We start from the raw sequence: 24,902 nt of genomic DNA, 5'->3' as shown, positions 1-24,902 counted from the left end.
TGTGTGATTCCAAAGATTCTAGCACATCGTGCAATCTTCCAGTCCCGTAGTTTTCTGTTGGTGCTAGAACAAATTTCCACACACTTAGTAGCTCAAAACAACACAAATCTATTACGTTACAGTCTGAAGGTCAGAAACTGTAATGGGTTACTGAGCTAAAATCAAGGTGTTGGTAAGAGAATCTATTGTTTTGTTTGTTTGTTTGTTTGTTTTTTTTTCCTTTTCCATCTTCTAGAGGCCTGTAGGCTCTTGGCCACCCCTTCCATCTTCAAAGCCAATGATTGGCTGGTCTTTCTTACATCCTATCTCTGACACCTGCTTTCTGAGTCTAACTCCCCTGCCACCATCTTCCACAATGAAGAATCCTGGGGATTACATTAAGTCCACCTAGGAATCCAGACACATTTTATTATAAGAGCCACTGATTAACAAACTTAATTCCATCTGTAATCTTAATCCTCCCTCGCCATGTAACATAATATATTCACAATTCTGGAGGTTTAGATATTGATATCTGCTAAATTAACTAAAGAAGCCACTACTGTCTGGTGGCCTGTATAAGCAAATCCAAATCGATGCCTATAAATGCCTCAAGTTACGAAATCAAAACAGTAAGAAAAGCCGATAACAACCCGTCAGTCAGGCGTTAAATTATAGCCAATAAATAATTTCCTTACTTTACTTCCATAAACTCTTAATACTTTTAATATGTCTCAGTTTATCTTTTAACACATCGTTGGTGAGTCATTTTTCTGTTTACCGCATCCATGGATAGGACAGGATGGACTAAATGGTCCCCTAAACTTATGGAGATGGAAAGTAAGAAATGATTACTAAACGCACGGGTGGTTTCTTACTAGATTTTGGTGGTGACTAAGGCAGAGAACAGTTTTTGAAAATATTGTGGGGACATGGGGGGGGCTGGAGGAGGGGTTAATTTGGCCCATGTGTTAGAACAATAGTATCTGATCAATGGTAAATACCCTTGTTCTTATACATGCTCAAGTCCACAGAGACGAAGTGTTGTCATTACTGTGTAACTAAAGGTAAAACAAATCTGGAAAATAGTCAGTTGGTGAATCTAGATAAAGACTACAGAGATGTTTGGTGGATTGTTTTTGCGACTTTTCTGGGAAAAAAAATGAAGTTTTTAAAAATAAAAAGTTGGCGGGGTCAGGGGGAGGGGATTATTTTGGATGCTGTCTAGAATGGTTTTGAGATGAACAGGATGGAAGCGGGAAGACCAGACTGAAGGTATTGCTGTCACCAAGTTGAGGGTTGGAATTGGACAGGGGCAACCCAGAGAAAGAAAAAGCATCCCTCTACCACACCCAGCTGTCAGTGAAGTAAACCCGAGTGTCGGAAACTACTCTTACAACTGGAATTCCAACAGCCTCCACCCTTGCAGAACGAAATTCCCCCGGGAAGAGGGTGCGGGAGGCCAGGACGCTCCCAAGGTGTGTTCGGCTAATTACTCGTGCAGCGCGCTCGCGCCCCGGCAGGGGGCGCTGTGGGCCCGCGGCTGGGAAGAGTCCACGTCCACCGCGTTGGGGGGGGGCGGCAGTCTGGAGCTAATGTGAGCGCCTCTGGACAAAGCAGCTTCCAAGTCTTTGGACATTTTTCCATACAAACATTTTGTACTGCTGAGGAAATAATTAAAGTTGATTTTTAGAGAGTGCCGAGGACGAGTTACACAAAGCTGAACACTTCCGCCTCCCCCGCGTCCGCTGCGTGCGCCCGGCCGCCAGGGGCCGCGAGAGGAAGCGGAAGTGCCGGCGGCCCGCGGAGCGTCCACCTGGCGGGCTGCGCCCCCCCCGGGTGGTCGCCATGGAGGGCTCCCCCGAGCCGCTGCTGGATGCCAAGTCCAAGGTGAGTCCCCCTTGGAAGGAGCCGGAGCGGCGGAGCTGTGAAGCCAGAGCGATCTTGCCCTAAATTGTGTTTTCTGCTCCCGTTTCAGGTCACCAACCAGGTGAGTGAGTGGCCGCGACCGCCGCTGATCCAGGGGCGGGCGGCGACACCTGCCCTGTCTCCGGCCACCCGTGGATGCTGCTCGCCTGAGCCTTGGCCAGATCCCCCCGCAGGCCCAGGCCCAGGCCCAGGCCCAGGCCCAGGCCCAGGCCCAGGCCCAGGCCCAGGCCGCGGGCCGCTGCCTGGCTTCGCCACTCTGCGTTGCTCCTTCCCGTTTGCATCCCACAGGGTAGCCGCTGCCCTGGTGGTTGCACCTCCCCACCCACCCCAGCCCCAGAACTACAAACTGTGTTGTTCTTCCTTCATAAGGGGCTTGTTTTTCCAAGTTTGGCATGCATTATTTTAGGAATGTGGTATGGAGAACAAAGAAATTAACATTTACGGAAATAGCGCCGCAGTTTCTTAGTCTTCAGAATTATTTACAGGATAGAGTAGACTGAACCTTTCTGTATTTTGCACGCCGGGAATAAGAATTTAAATTTTTATGTGTGTTTTAGCCCTCTTGTTCCAAGTGTTCCAGCCCTGTTTCAGCTAATTATCTATTATTTAGACAAATAACAATGCATACTTATCCAAATAGTAGTACTAAAACTACAGTGTTGCAGGTCAGGAGTTACCCAGGTCTGTACAGAATATAAGGAAGGGCTGCGGTAAGAGAAAAGAATACAGGGGATGAAGTATGTGCATTGACTTCTCGTCTCCAGCTGATCTTGCTGTTGCTTTTGAGGATTCTGGGAGGGAAGAAGAAGTCAATTAGTAAGTTAACTGCACTTTCAATCTCATAAATCATTTTATCCATTCCCTTACGCTAAAGCATGTGTTTTATGATAGCCGGAAATTAAATTATGCTAGATTATAGGATTTAAAAAATCAAACTTTTGACTGGGGAGAGTTGTTTAAAACAACACAACTGTATTATTTTTTTTCTTTCAAAGATTTATTTATTTATGCGTACAAGAGCAGGGTACAGGCCAGAGGTGTGGGGGATGAGAGGCCTCACCAGAGACAGAGTGGGGAACAGAAGAGGCTGACTGACCCAAGTACACTGCTGAGGGGAGCAGCAGGCAAGTCAGGAGAAGTCTGCTGTGCCATGTGGGTTGCTCCCTGGTCGGGCAGGGGATCAAACTCGCACTGCAGAGACTGTGGACAGCTTCATAGATTGGGTCCCAACCCCTAGTGCCACCAGGGAGGCCCACAAATGTATTATCTTTCAGTCTTGGAGATTTGAAGTCCAAAATTAATCTGGAACTAAAATCAAGGTGTTGGCAGGGCTGTGTTCCTTCTGGAGGCTTTAGGAGAGAATCTGTTTCCTGTTCTTTTCTAGCTGGGAGAGGCTAGAAAAGAGAGACCTCTATTTCCATCTGCAAAGCATATCATAACAATCTCTGCTTTTGTTTTCACTCTCTCTCTTTGCTACCATCATCATATTGCCTTCTCTGACTGTCCCTCTAATATCTGTCTTAGAACGGTCCTTGTGAATACACAGGGACCACCTGGGTAATCCAGGAAAATCTTCCCACCTTCAAGATACTTAATTCAGTCATGTCTGCAAGGTCTGATTTGTCATGTAAAACAACATAGTCACAGGTTTCAAAGATTTCAAAGATTGGAATGTGGACATCTTTGGGGGGCCATTATTCAGCCTGCCACATATCCAATCCATGTAGTTTACAAACAAAATTAATATATGAGCTTAGAAAGGTGATAAGCTGTTGAAAAGTACTTTTTAAAAGATGTCCTTGACAACACTAGGTAATTCATAAAGTACCTTTCAATAAATTGAACGAAAGATGTTTGAAACCTTCATAAAGAAAAATCGCAAAAAGTGTTTTAACTTCCAGTTTCCGGCCTGGCATGTAAGAAGCTTGAAGTCAAGTACCCTATCCTAAAAACAAAGTAAAAAGCTAAACTTAAGTCAACTTTTTTTGGATCTATCAGAGAGGTGAGGTCACAGGACAAACTACTGCCCCATAAACTGGAGTGACAGATAAATACCAAAAAAAATCACAGCAGAACAGAAACCTCAGTGTTGGAGTAGGAGAACCTAAAGTGTAACTGACAAATTGTTGGAGGTTCACTGTGGAGAAATTAAAGATTTAAGATCTCAGAAACCAGGTCAACTCAGGAGCCTACACGTTTATGATTGTTACCTCTAGGGACTCCTAAATTGAACATTTTTATTCATAGCTCATGCTCTTTTTTTTATTAAAAGATTTATTTATTTATGCATACAAGAGCTGGGGTACAGGCCAGAGATGGGGGGGTGAGAGGATTCACCAGAGACAGAGTGGGAAACAGAACAGGCAGATTGACTGAAATACACTGCTGAGGGGAGCAGTGGGCAAGACAGGAGAGGTCTGCTGCACCATGTGGGTATCTCCCTGGCCAGCCGGGGATCGAACTCATGCTGCAGAGGCTGTGGATTGCTTCATAGTGCATTGCTTAACCCCTTCCGCCACCAGCGAGGCCCTCATGCTCTTGTAATATATGCTAAACAAAGTGATTATGTATATTCAAAAAGTTTATGACATTCAACTATATTTCATTTCTGTTTGTATTGTATGTTTTTTTAAAAAATGTACCAGATATAACTAATATTTAGGGCCAATAGTTTGAAATTTTTGAGCTCTCATACCTCCCTGTCTTGAAATAGGTCTCACCCGTATATGAATTAGGGAGTTCAGTTGTGACCACTCCACAGAGTTCACAGCTCCATACAACTTGTCAGCGTACTATTTTCTCTACCTTTAGGCTCTAAATTCACCTTTCCTTGAATCCAAGCCACTATCCTCTCGCCCAACTGGGACTCCTTGCTTTCCTATACTTAATGTCCTATCCCAATGAGTTGGTTTTATTTTTAAAGACTTATTTATGCATAAAAGAACTGGGGTATAGGCCAGGGGTGCCGGGGTCAGGGGGGGATAGTGGGGAGGAGGTGTGTGTGAGAGGATTCACCAAAGACAGTGGGGAGCAGAACAGGCAGATCTACTGAAATACACTGCTGAGGGGAGCAGCAGGTGAGACAGGAGAGGTCTGCTGTGCTATATGTGGGTTAGTTCCCTGGCCAGGGATTGAACTCAGGTCTCAGTGGTGATCATGCTGAGACTTAACCCCCTAGGCCACCAGGGAGGCCCAGTCCTGGTAAGTTTTTTGCAGTCTAAGTTAGACCAGGTTCCTCCCCTGCCCAAAGCCTTTCAAGAGATTCTGTAACTCTAGTAAAAAGTCTTAAATATTTACCTTGGCCTACAGGACCCTTCAAAAACTTCTCTTCCTGTTCTAGTTCATGCCACTCCAGCCACATGGGCCTCATTGGTTCTGCACTTACTCAGCAGGCCCTTTGTTCAGAAATTTGTCTTCAGATACCCCTGTGGCTTTTTTCTTCACTTTTTTTTACGTCTCTTTCTACTTAAAACAATTCCTCAAAGAAGTCTCTCCCACGCTCTGTCTAAATGCCTTCCCAACTCTCATGTGTTTAATGGGAAATACTTCATTCTTCCGTGTTGTTTTTACTGGCACTATGGACATCTCAGGGGTAACTGAGTAAGCAAATCTAAAATGCTTTTTTGTTATTTATGTTTGCTAAAATTCCTATAAACAAATAGTTGAGATTATGTAGTTAGGAGAATACATTTTCGATAAGTCATTTATCAACTTAAGTTTATTGACAAAGTTATTTGCAGTTTGTTTCCCTGCTTTAATTATTTATTGCTGCCTTACAAACCACCCAAAACTTAATGATGGAAAACAACTGTTTAATTATCTCTTGTGATTCTGTGCATTAGCTAGGCTAAGCTGGGTGGTGGTTTCTACTCCCCATCACGTCAGCTGGGGCTCCAGTCATCTGGGTGCTTAATTGGGACACAAATCTAGAGGGCTCACTTGTGATTAGTGATGACTTAGGCTGTGACCTCTGCTACAGCTGATAATTAGAAGGACTTGGTTCTCCTTCAATGGCTGCTCACATCATGGTGGCTGGTTTCCAAGAGGGAGAGTCCCTAAAGCCAGCATTCTATGGCAGAGGCGGACACTTGCCATCCTAAGGAGCAGGCTGGAAGATGCCAGCGAACCTCCTCTAGCATATTCTGCTGGCCAAGGCAATCACAGGGACCACTCAGTTTCATGCAGAGGAAAAATTAAACACCACTTCTTAATCTGAGGGGCAAAATGTAGACAGGGAGGAGTGTGATGTTGAAAGCTATCTTTGGAGACCAATTGCCACTTACTGCAGAAGTTGTAAACAGTTCAGTAAATACTTGTTGGAACAACAACTTTCCACCAGCTATTGTTCCAGTAGATTCACTGATTACCTAGATTAGCAGTGTTCCTGCTTTCATGGAGTTTGCATTTTCTTGAGGTGAAAGGTACTAAATAAACATTTCAGATACAAAGAAAATAAAAGTATGCATGAAGCTGTCATTAAATGAGAAAAGGCTAGTGTCTTAGCAAACTCAGGCTAGAGCAAATATGACTCCCCAAGTAGAAATTTGATAATACTCATGCTTCAATCAATTTCCACATATAAAGGTACTGAGAACACACATCACTGTCCAGTAGAGCTTTGTGTGATGTTAATTTTCTGCTTTGACTCTGTCCAGTATGGCACATGTAGCTGTTGAGCTCTTTATATGTGTCTAGTGCAACTGAGGAATTGGGGTTTTTATTTTTTATTAATGTAAATGGTCACATTTGTCTAGTGATAAATATTATTGGTATTGGACAGCATGTAGAAGATGCTGAACTCCAGTATGTAGAAGATACTGAACATTCTTGCCCCATCCCAGTCTTATCTACTTTTTCTTTTGAAAGATTTATTTATTCATACAAGAACTGGGATACAGGCCAGATGTATGGGAGAGTGAGAGGATTCACTAGAGACAGAGTGGGAGCAGAACAGGCAGACTGACTGAAATACACTGCTGGGGGGAGCAGCAGGTGAGACAGGTCTTTTGTGCTATGTGGGTAGCTCCCTGGCTGGGGATTGAACTCGTGCTGCAGAGGCTGCGCACAGCCTCATAAGTTGCGTCTTAACCCCTTGCATCACCAGGGAGGCCCTTATCTACTTTCTTGACCTACTAGAACATAGTTCAATTCCAATTAGTAATCATACTCTAGGTATAAGAGGAGTTGGAATCAGATAAATTTGGGTTTCAACACCAGCTGGACTTGTTTTGTAACTTTGGATACATTATTTAATCAGTTTTCTCATAGCCTTTTTGGAAAGATCAGTGTGTACAGAACACAACATTCTTCCCATTTGAAAACTTATTTAAAAGCCTCAAAGTGTGTATTTTGTGATTATAAAAAAATAGAGATACAGACTAGAATGGGGACATAGGAATATGAAAATAGTTTATACTATGGTAGAGTTGTGCATGATTACTTTTGTAATTTTATGATTTTTAAAAAATAAAAATAAATATAAAATGAGTCTTTCTTTATAGTCTTTATAGTAGCATTTTTATCTTACTGATGACTATATATGGATGTTTACCACTGGATTTTTTTCTTTGCAGTTTTTCTTTTGAAATCATTTCCTTCATACCATAAAAATTTTTCTTCATACCATAAGAATTTTGAGGCTACATTATTTCATTCCTAATATTCTCTACAGTGGCAAGTTTGTTCTGTTCTGAGGTTTTCTTTCTCTTTTAAAATCTGTAAAGTTATTTTCTATTTAAGCCTAAAGCACATTTATTTGATTTCATTTGCATTTACATGTTCAGTTTAGAATTTGGGAGAGCCTGAAGTCATAAACTAATCCCAGCTTTCTTTTACCAACATTGGACAAAAAGTGCCTTGCTGACAGCTCTCCCTGTTTCCTCCACATGCCAGTTTCTCTGTAACAATGGTCAGTGGATTTCAAAATTGAGTTCCATAATTACTTTTCTGCTAAATGTTCTAGATAATTCTATTTTACTTCAGACTTTCAGGATCAAATAAGCAGTCATACTCTTAGCAGCTTACTGTGGACAGTAAAAAAGGACTTCTTGCATGAAGAAGTTATAGAGGCTGAGTACATTTTAAGTAGTGTCAGTTAAATTTTTGGATATCATCATTGAACTGATTTAAATGACGATAATGCTAATCATGGCTTCCTTAGAATACTGTTCTTGGATTTTTAACCTGTGATTGAACATTCCTATATCGGTATTTCCTATCACCTCCTGCTTAATAGCTTTGGATTTAAACTATATAAAGTTCTCACTGATATATGATATCATCATTCTCCCAGTCACCTGGACTCAAATTTTTATAGATGTCTTTGATACCACTCAAGACCTAGTGATTCTTTATAGCATCAACTTAATCCTACTTGTCACCACCATTCCTGGAATACTGTGTTTAGCTTTGAAGAGATGAATGTTTTTTAAACAATACTTTCTTGTTCCTTTTACTCAATTTAGTGAATCCTTGTTGCCTACAGGAAAAGTTTAAATGAGGTATTTTCCATAGTTAAAGTATACGAGAGTACTTTGAAAACCTTTGAAATCTCAATTTACAAAGAATTATTGGATGACTGATCACTTGTCAGCTTTATTTTCTTGTGTTTTCCTTACAAGAGCCAGATAAATGCTCTATTCCATAACCAGATACTATTTTCATCTTTAGTTGGTTCAGCTCAAATTTATTAAGCACTTGTATTTATGGAATATTTGTCCCATATTCCTCTTACTTTCAGTTCATTCAAAATTGAATTCCAAGCTTAGCCCCTCTGTAAAACTTATCTTGGATCATAATAAAATTTTCCTTTCAACCAGAAATGTGAAATTCACTGACTTATATCTTCTCTCACACACTGGGTATATGTACAAGATAAAATATATACCAAAAAGTGTGTAACACATGGAAAGTTTAGTGAATTTTTTTTTCAGTTTTCTTAAGCTGTAATTATCCTACAGTTTTGTATAAGTTTAAGGTATACTGCTTAATAGCATACGTTGCAAAATGATTACCACAATAAATTTAATTAACCATCTCATAATAGTTAACCAAAAAAAAAGTTATTTAAAAGTGATCATCTGTAACGCCAATCAAAATTCAAGAAAAGGACAAGTATCCCAGAAACTCACCACATGCCCTCCCCAGTCAAACCAGTGTCTTCCCTCCTCCCTATAGGTTATGATTTTCCTTTCGTGATGTCCTATCATTACTTCTCAAGTTTAAGTGAATGGAATCAAAACTTTTACTTTTCCAGGGCCTCCCTGATGGCACAGTGGGTTGAGCACAGCGCTGTGAAGCTGTCCACAGCCTCTGCAGCACTGGTTCGATTCCCGGCCAGCCCTGGAGATACCCACATGGCGTAGCAGACCTCGCCTGCCTTGCCTGCTGCTCCCCTCAGCAGTGTTTTCAGTCCGTCTGCCTGTTCTGCTCCCTGCTCTGTCTCTGGTGAATCCTCTCACCCCCCACACCTCTGACCTAGACCCAGTTCTTGTATAAGCAAATAAATCTTAAAAAAAAAAAAAAAAAACACTTTTACTTTTTCCCCAACATTTTGGTGTTAGTGTTTCTAAGTTCATTTTCATTGCTGTGCAGAATTTCATTTATCATTTTCATTTATCAATGAAGATTTTAATTGTTTACAGTTAGGGTCTATTAGGAATATATTACTAAAAACATTCTCGTGTATTCTATATGCATGTTTTTCTACATTATTTCCCTAGTAGTTGAATAACTCCAGTTTTATTGCAATGGAGATGAATAATTCCACTTTTACTAGATAAAGCCAGTTTTCAAAAAAGATTGGCCCAATTTAGACTTCATCAACAGCACGGGACACATCCTACCTGCCAATATTGGGATTGTGCCATTTGGGTCAGTTTGTACCAGTAGCTCCTTGTGGTTTAAATTTGCATTTCCCTGTTACTTGGTGATAGGTAAGCACTTTTCCGTGTGTTTATTAACCACCTTGAGTTATTTTTAAAATGTATCCTTTATTCTTGTGTAGAAAATTTCCATTTAAAATGTACCTTATGCAATCTTTTCACTTACTAAAGGTACTAACTTTTTATCAGCACCATCCTGGTGTTCATGCTGTAGCTGATTGGTCCAAAGACCGTATGAGATAGAGGAAATTTTGGTTCTCTTGCCAATTCCACCAAAATGTAATTTATCAACAAGCAAGGCCTTTTTTGGCCTAATTAGCACTAACTTGGTAGCAATTATTGTGAGTGGCTATTTTTTTTTTTTTAATATTTTATTTATTTATTTATTTATTTATACAAGCACTGGGTACAGTCAGAAGCGCGGGAGGGTGAGAGAATGCACCAGAGCCAGAGCGGGGAGCAGAGCAGGCAGAAGGACCGAAGTACACTGCTGAGGGGAGCAGCGGGCGGCAGGAGAGGTCTGCGCGCCATGTGGGACCCTCCTCCGGTGGCCGGGGATCGAACCAGCATTGCAGAGGCTGCAGGCAGCTTCCCAACCCAGCGCTCAACCACTGCGCCACTGGGGAGGCCCGTGAGTGGCTATTTTTTATGAGTACCTCTGCTAAGTGCTCTACACCTGTCAGCCTGGTATCAAGACACAAAATCCTTCACTCATGAGCTTAGTTTTAGAGTCAATATTAACGACTGCATTTATCCAAGCCTGTTTTATGCCATGCAACACTGAACAATCATTGACAGGAATTAGATAAAAAGTATTGAGGCAGCCAGTAGTCAATAAGCATGTAATCTTTGGAGTCAAACAGACCTAGCTTTCAGTTCTCATTCCAGAGATGTGTGACCGCACAAGTTGTCTAATTGCTCTGAAATTCACTTTTGTCATGTGCAAAATGGAAATAATACCGTCCAATGTTATGATGGTTCAGTGAGGTAATTAATACATGTGAACTGCACAGTCCATCACCTGGCAGGTGTCCATCATCAACAGTAATGAAATCTGAAACCACCTTCTCAGCCAGTCTCCAGGCTACATAATGTTTGAGGTTGAGCACTGTGGGAAGGAAAGACATTGGAATGGCTCCCATGTGTGCCTTGATCAACTCTGAAGATGGTACATAATTTAGCTTCCATTTTTGGACTTCTGGGTTGTGGAATGAGGGAAAAGTTTTTGTGGAATAGGAAAATGATGTAAGAGATGTTTTAAAGCATTTGAAGTCCCCCTAAGTGCAGAAGCAAAATAAAAGGAAAACTAGTATTGCCACATCTTCCTTCTACGGCCATTACACATGTGCTGGAGATCTTTGTGTTTTCTCTTTTGTGATTATGACTGTTGTTTTCTAACTCTGTTTATATGCCTTAACTGCCTCTCCATTTTCATTTCATTATTGTTCCCCGAGTGATATTAAAATGAAGGTATTTTCCTTTACTGTGATTGGCATTGAAACTAAAAGTTAAATGGGAGAACAGTAAAATTCAGTGACTACCTATATTCAGGGTGATGTTATTACCCATGTGTTGTTTGTACTGTTTCATTACAGCTTGTGGATTTTCAGTGGAAATTGGGGATGGCTGTGAGCTCCAACAATTGCAGATCGCTTAAGTATCCTTACGTGGCAGTGATGCTTAAAGTGGCTGATCAGTCAGGGCAAGTAAAGAACAAGTCCTTTGAAATGACAATTCCACAGTTTCAGGTTTGTGATTTGACTCATTCAATTTTAGCTCATTGTTCTGTAATTGCTGCGTTTAAAAAGATGTTCAAGATCTTTCTTAGAGGGAAATTTTAATCACCATTTATTTGCATTTGTTTTCATGTGCTTTCCATTTGTTAGTACACACAAAAGATCTAAATTTGTTCCCTTTGGGAATTTCATGAATTATTTTCCATTTACAATGTTGAATGTGTCTATTGTTGCTCTCACTTTTACAGTTTTCTATTAATGTATTTGAGAAAATGTCATCTCTGGCAGGACATTTACTCTGCATTTAACTGTTTTATTCTTCTTGTGCTTAGTGGTCAAGAATGTTAAGCTAAATGAATCTTCTCTTTGAGCAGTGATGACCCTAAATTTTCTGACTAATTATGTTTACAGGGGGCAAGTCAGAGCACCAGAACTTGATGACTAGTCTTACAGAGATTTGAGTAACTCAGTAGTCTATATTTACAGTCACATTATTCCTATTATCATTCTACCTCTTCTGTGAATGAAGAAGAAAAAGGGGGAGTGGTTGAGAAATCAAATATACTTTTTTTTAAAAAGATTCATTTATCTATGCGTGCAAGAGCCGAGGTACAGGCCAGAAGCATGGTGGGTGAGAGGATTCACCAGAGACAGAGTGGGGAACAGAACAGGCAGATTGACTGAAGTACACTGCTGAGGGGAGCAGCGGGTGAGTCAGGAGAGGTCTGCTGCGCCATGTGGGTAGCTCCCTGGCCAGGCAGGGGATCAAACTCATGCTGCAGAGGCTGCGGACAGCTTCATAGGTTGCATCCCAACCCCCTGTGCCACCAGGGAGGCCCCTCAAATATACTTTTAAGTGTTCAAACATGAAAGTATCACCTGCCATTGACTAATTTAACTCACCTTAGAGTTTTGCTTTTGTTTCATTGTCTTGTTCCCTTTGGTGAGTGAATAGGTCAGAAGCCCTGCAGCAGAAAAAGCAACCATACTGAATAAAGTGGAAATGGGATGAGAATTCTTTATAAAATTTATGGAAAATATCGATTCCCGGCTGGCCAGGGAGATTCCCATATGGCGTGGCAGACCTCTCCTGTTGCGCCCGCTGCTCCCCTCAGCAGTGCTTTCAGTCTGTCTGCCTGTTCTGCTCCCTGCTCTGTCTCTTGTGAATCCTCTCACCTCTGCACCTCTGGCCTGTACCCCAGCTATTGTATAAATAAAAAATAAATCTTTTAAAAAATAATAAAGAAAAGCTTTGTAAATGCCATTTTAGGAGGCTTTGGATTTTTTCTTCATAAATTATGGTTTTCCCTCAATCTGATTTAAGTGTAATTGACAAAATTGTATCAATATGTAGTTAAGGTGTACAATGTGCTGTTTTGGTACATATATACATTGTGAAATGATTACCATAATCAAGCTAATTAACATATCTATCACCTGACATACTTAACCTGTGTATATGTGTGATGAGAACACTTCAGATCTATTTTCTTATCAGATTTCAAATATAAAAATATATTAACAATATTAACAGTATTCACAATACTACACTCTAGGTCTCCAAAACTTACCTCATATGATGACCGAACATTTCTACCTTTTGACCAGCATCATCCATTTCCCCCACCCTAGCCCCTGGTGATCTCCATCTACTCTCTGTTACTTTGAGTTTCACTTTTTTAGATTCCACACTTATGTATTATAATGTATTTGTCTTTTCGGTGTCTGGTTTATTTCACCAAAAGTAATGTCCTCCAGGTTCCTCTATGTTGTCAAAAATAGCAGGGTTTCCTTCTTTATAGAGGTTGATTAGTATTCTCTATATAGCACATATTCTTATTCATTCATCTGCAAATAGATACATACCTTGTTATTTCTATATCTTGGCTACTGTAAATAACATTGTAGTGAAAAGGGAGTGCAGGTATCTCTTTGAGGTAATGATTTTATTTCTTTTGATATTTACCTAGAAGTGGAATCACTGGATCATACCATAGTGATATTTTATAAATTATATTTTAAGTGTTTTCTTTCCCTTTGATTTCCTTTAAAATCGATATCTCTGCATTAGAACAAAAAATAATGGTTATAGAATCAGCATTAGTAATTCTAAATTGGTGTCTTGGAAGGAAGTAGGACTTGATGAAAAGGAAATGAATGTGGTGAATTGTACTATGTGAGTAGCCTTCAGTTGAATAGAAGGACCAAATCAATTTCAAAAGAGAATATAGGTTTAATCTTTCTTATAATTCACAATCCTGGCCTAGTTTTTACTTTTCTGCATAGCACTCATCTCTGACTCTACCTTTAAAATGTTTTTCTCATAGGAAAAAAAGTAACACAAGTGAGGCAACTCTTCCAAAGGTAGTTTTTACATGATTTAAAGTTAACCAGGCAATCATAGCACACTAGTCAAATTATAGGACTGAAAACTCTCATTGAATTTTTAACTCACATCTTTCTGGTACCTGAAATTTTAAGGATCAGTTTATACAGTTTATATCTTCAAAGAAGTTACATTCTGCTTCATTCTATAATGAATGCACATAAATGAAAACAAAATACATATATTCTTAAGCAGCAAATTAGAGAATTAAGACCCAAAAAGAAGGGAAATACAAATAAAGAAATCATTAGAAGGCATCCTAATTTTTGAAGTGAAGTTTCCCTGTTTACCTCTCCTGGCAGGTAGAGGAGAAAGGAAAAGAGATTTTGTTCAATATCTTTCTTACCTGAGTTAACAAAGATGACTTCTACAGAACCACCATCACAGCTTAATTTTTAAATGAAAAAGAAATAAGCTTCTACCATATAAACTATTGTTAATGTTGCATCACTTACTGTACCCGAATCCATATCTTAAAAAGGACAGTTCCTCTCACCCTGAAATGCAATGTGATTTGAAGCCTGTGAACTGTCCTGTCTTTTTGTTCTTATCTTCAGTGACTACAACAGTGCTGGGCATTTAATAAATCTTTCTGGTGTGGTCTCAAAAGTACTTTCTCATGCTTTTTAAAAACTTCAGTCATGTGCTAATTATCTAATTCTATAGTATTATTTTTCTTGCGGTACCAGAAAAATTGCACCTGTATATTTCTAATGGTAACCTTCAATAATAATAAAGAATGCAAACAATATGTGACATAGCCTCTGGTGGTCAAATATAATTAAAAGTAGTACCTTAATGTCATCTGAAGGCAAAATTAATCTTTTTCTTTTTCTTTTCAGAATTTCTACAAACAGTTTAAGGAAATTGCTGCAGTTATTGAAACTGTGTGAAACTGACTTGGCTGATAGATTACTCTCATCCTTCCAAAATCATGGACTTCACTTTCTGTAACAAAATTGCATAAGAATCAAATTATATTTATTGAATAAAAAAATTACACTTTTGTTTTTCTATTTTTTTAATAAAAAATCAGACAAGCAGGAATTATTGGTAATTAATGGATAACTTTGTGAATGTACCAAAATCCACTAAATTGAATACTTTTAAAGGGTGAACTCTGGTGTGTTAATTATATCTCAATAAAAAAAAATCAAACAATTGGATGATTGATATTGAAGACACAATTTATATGTTAGACCAGTAGTTTTAAAACTTACAGGTACTGGTACTAATTTTATAAACAAAATCTTATATGAATGAAAAATTAGTATTTGATAAAGATAAAGTTACTTTATAATTCCATTTTATAATATTCACTTAATATAACAACAGTCAATGAGAAAGGTGAGACAGCTGCTCTCAAAACATTTGGAATCAGGTTAGAATTGACCATTACTTCCTTATGTTAGCCAATCATTAATTGTTATTAGTATTTAAAGAAATTTCAAATACATGCAGAGATAGAAAAATAAATTTTATTCTGACTTCTATATACAACTGGCTTACCCAGGTAGTACAACATATTGTGTTAGATGATCTCAGTCGAATTTAAATTTGTGTACTCTAGTTGTTGTTTTTTTTAAATATTTATTTTATAGAAGAACTGGGGTGTAGGCCAGAGGTACAAGGGAGTGGGGGTGAGAAGAATCACCAGAGACAGAGTGTGGAGCAGAACAGGCAGATCTTCTGAAATATACTGCTGAGGAGAGCAGTGGGTGAGACAGGAGAGGTCTGTCGTGCCATGTGGGTTAGCTCCCTGACCGGGAATCAAACTCAGACCTTAGAGGTGATAGCACTGAGACTTAATCCCTAGGCTACCAGGGAGGACCCTAGTTGTTAGAATACTTTATAAAATCACAGCAAAACTATATAGCAGTGCTTACAAACAAATTAGTCACTGGAATAGATTGGGTAGTCTAGAATTAGATCAAAATATTTTGGACAGGGCCTCCCGGGTGGCGCAGCAGGTTGAGCACAGTGCTGTGAAGCTGTGTGCAGCCTCTGCAGCACCAGTTCAATTCCCTGCCAGCCAGGGAGCAACCCACATGGCACGGCAGACCTCTCCTATCTCACCCGCTTCTCCCCTCATCAGTGTTTTCAGTCCGTCTGCCTGTTCTGCTCCCTGCTCTGTCTCTGGTGAATTCTCTCACCCGTGCCTCTGGCCTGTACCCAGTGCTAGTATAAATAAATGAATCTTTAAAAATATATATATATATATATATCTTGGACAATGATGGTATTTTAATTGAGTGGGAAAATATAATTTATATACTAAATAGTGCAGTCATGGACAAATATCAATTCAAGATGGATTAATGATAAATAAATACAAAGGATAAAAATTAGATGTCTAAAGAATATTATATTAATATAGGTGGGGAACAGCAACCCCGCAGATATAATATAAAACTGTTGGAAAAAAAATCAGAAAAGTGTAAGTATATATAAAATGAAATATGTGGGGAAAAAATAGGCAATCAGACAAAAGAAGTGCTAGGTGGTTGTGTAAGTTCTTGATCTGGAAAACAAATTGCTTTAAATATTTCAAGTAGGAAGATAATTTATACAAGAAATTGTTCATTAATCTGTCAGAAAAATTGAAGGAACAATTCAGGAGAAATCTTTGCTGGCTTTTAGAAAATCCAGGGGTACAGAAATTTCAGGGAAAGCCACTGCTAATAGTCTTCAAAAGGCAGAAGTTCACCTGGAGCCACTGTACTGACCCTTTCTGCCACCTGTCAGCATGCTTAATGAAGCAGGCTACTTTCTTTCTTCACCCTTTTCTTCATAATGAGGGTCCTTCTCATTGATGGAAGTTAAATCAGGACTCAGTGGACACATGAACCTAGTCAATTGAGTCTCCAGTTTTCAGTGCCTATAGAAGGGAGATTTGAAAGAATACGAATGATGCTGAGAATTCTTACTTTGTTGACAGAATATGGTCTTTCTGCAAGTCATTGAAGGCTACAGGCTCATTTGTAGATAACAAGCCATTCTGAACTTGGGTTCCATCTGTGACACATGGCAGGTCCAATTTCCATCATGTCTACATACCAAGCAGCAGAAGAGGGAAAGGGACAGGCATACTCATCCATGTAAACGTATCTCCTAGGTGTTAGCTCATTCCACTCACACCCCATGGCCAGAACCTACTCATGCAGCCACATCTAACTGCAGAGGAAACTAGAAACAGTCTGTAGCTGGGTAGCTGTGCACCCAGTTAAAATTTTACTGCTATATTATGAGTGAAAAATAGATTCTAAGGAAAACTAGCAACGACTGGAACAGTATTCCTCTTTGCTCACCAACTATAGGCATCCTTCTTTGTGCTTGCAGAACATGTTCATCTTCACAAGGAAGACAATTCTAAAGTCCCAGCCAGTTTCTGCACCCAGATACAGACAGCCTCCTTCCAAAGCTGTGTTCCCTCTACCTCTGCACATAAACCTTGCCTGAGAACTCTGACAAATGTGGCACGAAGGGGGCTATACACCAGCGTTCTGACATTTTCTTTCTAATTCCTCTGGTGCAGTGGTTCTTCTCAGGGGGCAGACCAGTTCCAACTTCTTTTCTGGTTATTCCAAAGACTGTGACAAATACATTCAAACAGAGATTTTGGCATTTCCATAGAAAATGGGCATTTTCTAGGAAATTATCATTTTAAGGAAAGCAAGAAGTTAAAAGAATACCCATGGGAACTCATATATTGTTGAAGGAAGCAAATATTGATCCAATCACTTTTGAAAATGATTTGAATTATCTAATAAAGTTGAATTATGTATGTCCTATGCCTCAGCAATTCTACTGCTAGAATCCTTACCCATTTATCTTCATGAATGTCCTTAGCTTCTTGTTCACAATAGGGAAGCACTTGACAACCCAAATGACCACGGACAGGAGAGCTAATAATAGTGGTATGTTTTCCACAGTATATTATTGTATTGAGGGAAAATTTACAAGCCAAAAATACAACACTATAGGTGGAGATTAGTCACATAATGTTGAATATGTGTGTGTGTAAAAATTTGTAAAAAAATAAGTAAGGGCCTCCCTGGTGGTGCAAAGAGTTAAGTCTCAGCATTGTGAAGCTATCAGCATCCCCTGAAGCATGAGTTTGATCCCCACATGGTTCAGGAGACCTCTCCTGTCTGACCTGCTGCTCCCCTCTGCAGTGTATTTCTGTCAATCTGCCTGTTCTGCTCTCCACTCTGTCTCTGGTGAATCCTCTCACCCCCAACACCTCTGGCTCACACCCCAGCTCTTGTATGTATAAATAAATAAGTAAAAAAATGAAAAGCAAAATAGAGGTAGTAGTTACTTTCGGACCATAATGTAGGGAGAAGTCAGGGGCAGAACAGAAGAGGAAACCATAACATGAGATTATTGGTAACGTTCAGTTCTTTAGGTTGGGTGATAAGTTCATGGCATTTATTATATCATTAGCATACATAAAATAAGAGAGCTATGTTTAGACCAATGGCAAAAGTATGTCACAAACTAAGGACCATGATGAAATGATTAATCCAGTATTTAAGTATGTGCCTCTGAAGTGAAAACAAACAAGTAATAAGTCTCTGATGCACAGCATTTTGCTATGGATGATGGAAATGAGTCTATGGACCAGCATCTAGAGCTTTGAAAGTCAAACTCAATCAGGCCAGTGAGCTAACCTTAGGAGGACTGGTTCATGCTGACCAAATTCACTGAATGCCATTATAGAGATTAAAACCCATACTTACTAATTTATATTGAAAAATGTAAGGGAAGAGGGGACTGTAATGGTTTTGATACTCATTCACTCAACACATATTTATTGAACATACCTGATGTGCTAATCACTTGGGGTACAGCAGCAAAAAGACAGCTTTCAGAGGGCTTCTGACCTATTGGGGAAGGGAAGTAATACAATCAATAACACATAACAAAAATCAACTGGTTAGTTTACTATAGAATGTGGGAGAGCAGATTTATCCATTTTGCACAATGAATGAACATGACATTGGGTCGGGGGGGGGGGGTCTTCAACATGGCTGCTGGCAAGATTTCATTCTGTCTGGACCAGTGAATGCCCCGTCTTCCATTTGTCTCTTTTCTTGGGGGAGGCTTTTATTACCCTGTGCTCGGTCCACCAGTTCATATAAGGTGTGTAGGGGGTGAGCAGGGGGTGAGTAGACATGTTGACTCAAAAATTCTGAGATTGCTATGCTACATAGATGCTTATGATGGAGACAATGATGCATCAAATGGAGACCCTGCTCTTTGATAAAAGCTTTAGTGTTTTAAAAGTGTAGGAAAAGAGGTGTCAGTGACTATTTTGAGACCAGAGGGGCAGCCCCAGGTAGAAATGGTAGTTATTTCTTCAGCTGTAAAACAGGGATAACAGCCCTTAGGGTTGCTGCGAAAATTAAGCACCACTTTTGAAACACGGTAAACACTGAAAACATTAACACCCCTTGAGGAATGCAAATCAGAAGGATGCTCAGTGACATGAAGACAGAAAAAAGGGAATTATAGAAGCCATCTATGATTCACTGGTAAGATGTCTCTGTCCAGCAGGCTCAGGCACAGCAGACAGCTGGACACTGTAATGTACCCCCCATAGTGCTTAGTGGTATATTGACTTATTCTGTCTTTGCCTCTCATTTTCTGTATTAATGGTGTATATTTTCTCACCATTCTTGTTGCAGATGTGCAATAGATTTAGCACTTCTTTTCTTCCTTCCTATGTGGCTTTATCTGAAAATTTCCTTGCTTCAGCCCTCACGGGAAAGTTTTGAAATGTCTGACCATAACACATACAGGAAGAGAAGTAAAAGATGTCAAGCAAGGTAATTACATGTAAAAATAAGAGGAAAAAATTGCAATCAGTGCTGAGCAATGTCGTGCATAGGTTATCATCCTGTACAGTAGTGTAGACTGGGTTACAATTTAACTATTAGTTTTCTAAAGTTAAAATTAGGAAAGAAACCCCCCCAAAAAAACCCTCTCAAGCACTCATTAGAATGACTGCAAGATAAAAGCAAAACATACAGTTTAGTCAAGAGATGCAAATGGGTCCTGCCTAGTAAAAAGAGCACTTCACAGATCAGCTATCATTTTACACTAACAACATCTATTGATAGACCCCAGTTAAAAGAGATTTTTATCAATTGTTCCTAACACTGGTTATAGCATCGCAAGGGACATCATAGCAAATTATAGTTAGAATCAATTGTTGTAGATTTCTTGAATTATAATGCATAGGGATCCCTAAATTTTCATTAGTAGTGAATTTAAAAACTATTTCTTATGTTGGCATGCAAACTACAAATTCTCAATTTAAGGATTCTTTTAAAAGTAGATTAGGGGGCCTCCCTAGTACGCAATGGGTTGAACACTGCACTATGAAGCAGTCCACAGCCCCTGCAGCACTAGTTCAATCCCTGGCCAGGGAGAGACCCACATGGCGTAGCAGACCTCTCCTGTCTCACCCGCTGCTCCCCTCAGCAATGTATTTCAGTCAATCTGCCTGTTCTGTCCCCCACTCTCTCTGGTGAATCCTCACACCACCACCCCCAGCATCTCTGGCCTGTACCCCTGCTCTTATATGCATAAATAAAAAATAAGTAGATTGGGGGTTGGGTTTGGGGTCATTAAGACAACCCTTAGTTTTTTATTTCTTTTTTAAGATTTATTTATTTATGCATACAAGAACTGGGGTACAGGCCAGAGGTGTGGGGGTTGAGAGGATTCACCAGAGAAAGAGTGGGGAACAGAACAGGCAGGTTGACCGAAGTACACTGCTGAGGGGAGCAGCGGGTGTCAGGAGAGGTCTGCTGTGCCGTGTGGGTTGCTCCCTGGCTGGGGATTGAACTTGTGCTGCAGTGGCTCGGATTGCTTCATAGGTTGTGTTTCAACCCCTTGCACCACCAGGGAGGCCCCAACCCTTAGTTTTTTTAATTAGAAGAACTCAGCATATGGTCATATAGTGAAAAGATGTGAAGCAGGACCTCCCTGGTGGCCTAGGGTTTAAGTCTCAGTGCTACAACTGCAATGGCTTGAATTCAATCCCTGGCCAGGGAGCTAATCCACATGGCACAGCAGACCTCTCTTGTCCAGCCTGCTGCTGCCCTCAGCAGTGTATTTCAGTGTATTAATCTGCCTGTTCTGCAACCCACTCTATCTCTTGTGAATCTTCTCAACCCCACATCTCTGGCCTGCACCCCAGTTCTTCTACACAAAAGTAAATAAAATTAACAACAACAACAAAAAGGTGTGAAGCAGAATCAGCAAAGAGAAGGCATGTGAGGATAAACCCAGGGTAAAGCAGATGAAAGTTTTCAAGATTCCTCTTCCGATGAAGTCACATATAATTCCTCAAGCAACAAGTTGTGACAAATTATGGGAAATGTTGCCAAGCAGAGATGCTCATTAGAGGCTCTCAACAGGGAAGGATTTTATTGGGACTGAACATATAGGCACCGCTGCCTGGCACTCACACAAATTTTAGACTCCCAGAAGGAATGCAGGGGTTTGCATAAATTATATTGTTTGTTCAAATAGTTTAGACACATTCATATCAGTTAATGATGGGAACTCTCCTGATATTCAAGTTCCCAGATGCCAGCCAAGGGCATCCTTGTAAGCAGGGGTTTTGAAGTATGAGCACTTAGGACTGCTACATTAACTCTTTTCTGCACGGGAGCAATTAAACGCATTTAACATTCTGGTGGTAACTTGCTATATAGCTTTTTATATATATATTGCCTAAAGAAATAATCTACCTCCTTTTGTGCTACTTCACATTTCATTAACTCTTAGGAAATGAATGCTGTTAGGATAAATCTACACTATACACTCTGCTATACTGATCAAGAATTTCAGAATTAAATATTTAAAAATCTTCAAATTTGAATAAGAAATTTCTTAGGTAGGCCATTAGTTATATGGAATTTTACTATTTTATGTCATTTGCAAAGGAGTGCTGATTTTACTAAGGCCTGTATTTAATAAGGGGAATATTCCACTATTGATTTAACCACCATTTCTCAGCACACAGAAATATTAAGTATAATGGATTGCACAGCTTGATGAACTTGATCTTGATTTATGTTCTTTTCAATAACAGTGCCCTGGGCAAAAGTAGCTATTAATCTTCAGCTACTCTTAGCATATGAAGAACATTTGTTAAAGAAATGCACTTATGGGAGGGGGAAAATAAAAATAAAGAAAAGCACTCACATGCCATACTGCATTTCACATTTCTATGGCAAATGAAAGGACAAAAGAATATTTAAGATGTGCCATTTCAGAACTGTTATTATCATGAAAACACAGCACGAAGGGAGACTTCAGAGTGTAAGCTGTGGTGATTCTGGCAACAGGTTTGAGGGAGTCACATATAAATTAATATTCTGGCCTATAGAAGTTTCCAAAGGAATGGTAGGACAAATGCTTTTAGAGACAAAGACTGTCATGGTCTCCTTCCAATATCTGCAAATCCCTTCAAACTATAAAAGCAGCTTAATTTGAAGGATGGGGCTTCCTGCAGTGAAGGTCTATAGCAACGAGTATAAACCCTGGGGGACCAGTGTTTCCAGTGTGTGGTTATATCTATTATCATTTTGGCGAATGTCTGAATTGCTTCACTTAGGTTTGTAATAAGTTCATTTCTGGCCCAGAGGACTTTGAATTTGCTTGATTCATCAAGTTGGACACCCGAATTTCCTTCTGCTGTACAATATGATTTCTTTCTTTTCATAATATTCTATAATATTCAGTCTTTTTGTACAAGACCACCTTTCTTAAGGCTTTGTGTTTCCCGTGCCTCTATTTCTTCTGTTTTTTTGCTGGCTGGAAAGCCATGTGCTTCACCTGCTACTTCATATCAGTTTATTAGTTTATTTTTAAATATTAGATTTTTTTTTTTTTAAAGAGGCATGTGTTTTTATTTATTTATTCGTTTGTTTTTGTTTACACGTGCACTGGGTACAGTCAGAAGCGCGGGAGGGTAAGAGAATTCACCAGAGCCAGAGCGGGGAGCAAAGCAGGCAGAAGGACCGAAGTACACTGCTGAGGGGAGCAGCCGGCAGCAGGAGAGGTCTGCGCCCATGTGGGACCCTCCTCCGGTGGCCGGGGAGCAGCCGGGGAACGAACCGGCGCCTCAGAGGCTGCGGGCAGCTTTGCAACCCAGCGCTCAACCGGGGAGGCCCTAAATATTAGATTTTATAGGTTCATCATCTGTTGTCATGTGTTCTTGAAGCATTTTTTATTATGGTTTGTTGGGGTTTTTTATCCTTTATTCTACTTTTTCATGTAATAATTTTACATGAAACTTGGCTTAAGTTTTATTAAATTAATTCTTTTATTGAGGTTTACAACACAGCATATGATTTAGGCATATAACTTCATACCTCTTCAGATGTATGTCATCACACCAACACCATCACCAAAGCACCACCATCCTCTGCCACCACCCATTGAGGCCCCGGCCTGCTCTGCTCCACCCCCAGCTTCCTCTTCTGGTCGTCTTAGTTCTGCAGTTGTATTTCTTTTTTTTTTCCAATTTTTTTTTATATTCCCCATACAATTGCACCCCCCTTATTTTGACCCCATCCCTTCCTTTCCCCACCCCCTCCCCCATAGTGTGTCTCTGGTTTATAGTTGTTTGTTGATTTTGATTTTTTCTTTCTTACAGTTATTCTTTTTCCCGGTCCCTTATTCAGTTTTTCTAGATTCTCTGCAATTGTATTTCAAAGGTTTTTTTTGTGTGTTCCTTTTCTTTGTTTCCTTAAATTCTACATATAAGTGACAGCCAGTACTTGTTTTTCTCCTCCTGACTTATTACACTTAGCATAATCCTCTCCAGTGCTATCCATGTTGTCCCAAATGGCAATTTTGCATGAAATTTGACTGAATTCTTTTCTATTGCTTGTTTTGAAAATGAAATGAGTTGTCCCATACTTTATAATGGTGAGGTCCAATAAAAAAGATTTTCTAGCTTCTCTGTTTCAGGTCTCCTTCTTCTGTTGCTATTGCAAAATTCAAAAAAAAAAAAAAATAGCTTCTTTCAGAGACTGCCTCTCACTGCTGTTTTTTTTATTTTTTATTTTTATTTTTAGAAAATTGGGCCTCCCTGGTGGTGCAGGGGTTAAAGTCTCAGTGATATCCACAGCTACTGCAACATGAGTTTGATCCCTGGCCAGGGAGCTGACTCACATGGCCCAGCAGACCTCTCCTATCTCGCCTGCTGCTCCCCTCAGCAGTGTGTTTCAGTAGATCTGCCTGTTGTGCTCCCCATTCTGTCTCTGGTGAATCTTCTCACCCCCAGCACCTATGGCCTACACCCCAGTTCTTATACATAAATTAAAAAAAAAATAGAAAATCAATAGATTGCTTACCAAGGGAGAATTACTTTAAAACAGAGAATATCAAAATGTACAGCAAAGAGAGAAGTGAAAATTTAATCAAAAGCATGTAATATGTTTAATGATCTAAAACAGAATAATGATTTTCTAGAGATATAGCCACAACCATAAAATATTACCTGATTTAAATAACTTTTCTCATGTACATTAGAGCAAAGTGATGAGATAATTTAGTAACTATAAAATCCAGAGGCAGATCCAGTGCTTCTTGGAATGTTTTTAATTCCTTAATTATCATTTTGACTCCTTCCCTGCCCCTAATCTACTGGCTTAAAGATAAATTTCCTAGGTCAACTTTTGCAGTGTTTTCTTTTAAGTAATCTCACCATTAGATAATCAATTATTTTGGCAAAGTTCCCTGTGAAGCTACATGTGTTATTCAAGAGTTTGTGTTGCAGCCTCTGAAATTTTGATGAGAAGTAATTTAAAAAGTCCTAGAGTTTGTAAATAATGCTTTATATATATACATCATTTGTTGGTTAGGTAATGACTAGCATCAACATATCATTTATTAATTTTTCTGTTCGATTTTCATGTTGGGTTGTAATATTTAACCTTGTTTGTCAAATTTGTCAGTTTC

The 24,902-nt window shown here is 39.5% G+C and overlaps 1 protein-coding gene across 3 annotated transcripts; it reads left to right on the top strand.

The window, feature by feature from the left end:
- Nucleotides 1-1,827: 1,827 nt before the first annotated feature.
- COMMD6 (COMM domain containing 6) lies at nucleotides 1,828-14,806 on the top strand (the record flags this gene model as incomplete). 3 transcript variants are annotated; one of them, XM_084235243.1, is made up of 4 exons in its annotated part: nucleotides 1,828-1,869; nucleotides 1,958-1,969; nucleotides 11,387-11,539; nucleotides 14,756-14,806. In XM_084235243.1, 4 exons carry the CDS (start codon nucleotides 1,828-1,830, stop codon nucleotides 14,804-14,806), a joined length of 258 nt encoding a protein of 85 aa, XP_084091369.1. The 3 variants fall into 3 exon arrangements, with proteins under 3 accessions (XP_084091369.1, XP_084091367.1, XP_084091368.1); XM_084235241.1 differs by having other exon boundaries at nucleotides 11,387-11,578; XM_084235242.1 differs by lacking the exon at nucleotides 1,958-1,969.
- Between the last annotated feature and the right edge of the window lie 10,096 nt (nucleotides 14,807-24,902).

The sequence above is a fragment of the Talpa europaea genome (assembly GCF_964194135.1).
Source record: "Talpa europaea genome assembly, chromosome: 6".
NCBI lineage: Eukaryota > Metazoa > Chordata > Mammalia > Eulipotyphla > Talpidae > Talpa > Talpa europaea.
This window is presented reverse-complemented; position numbering and strand designations above follow the sequence as displayed.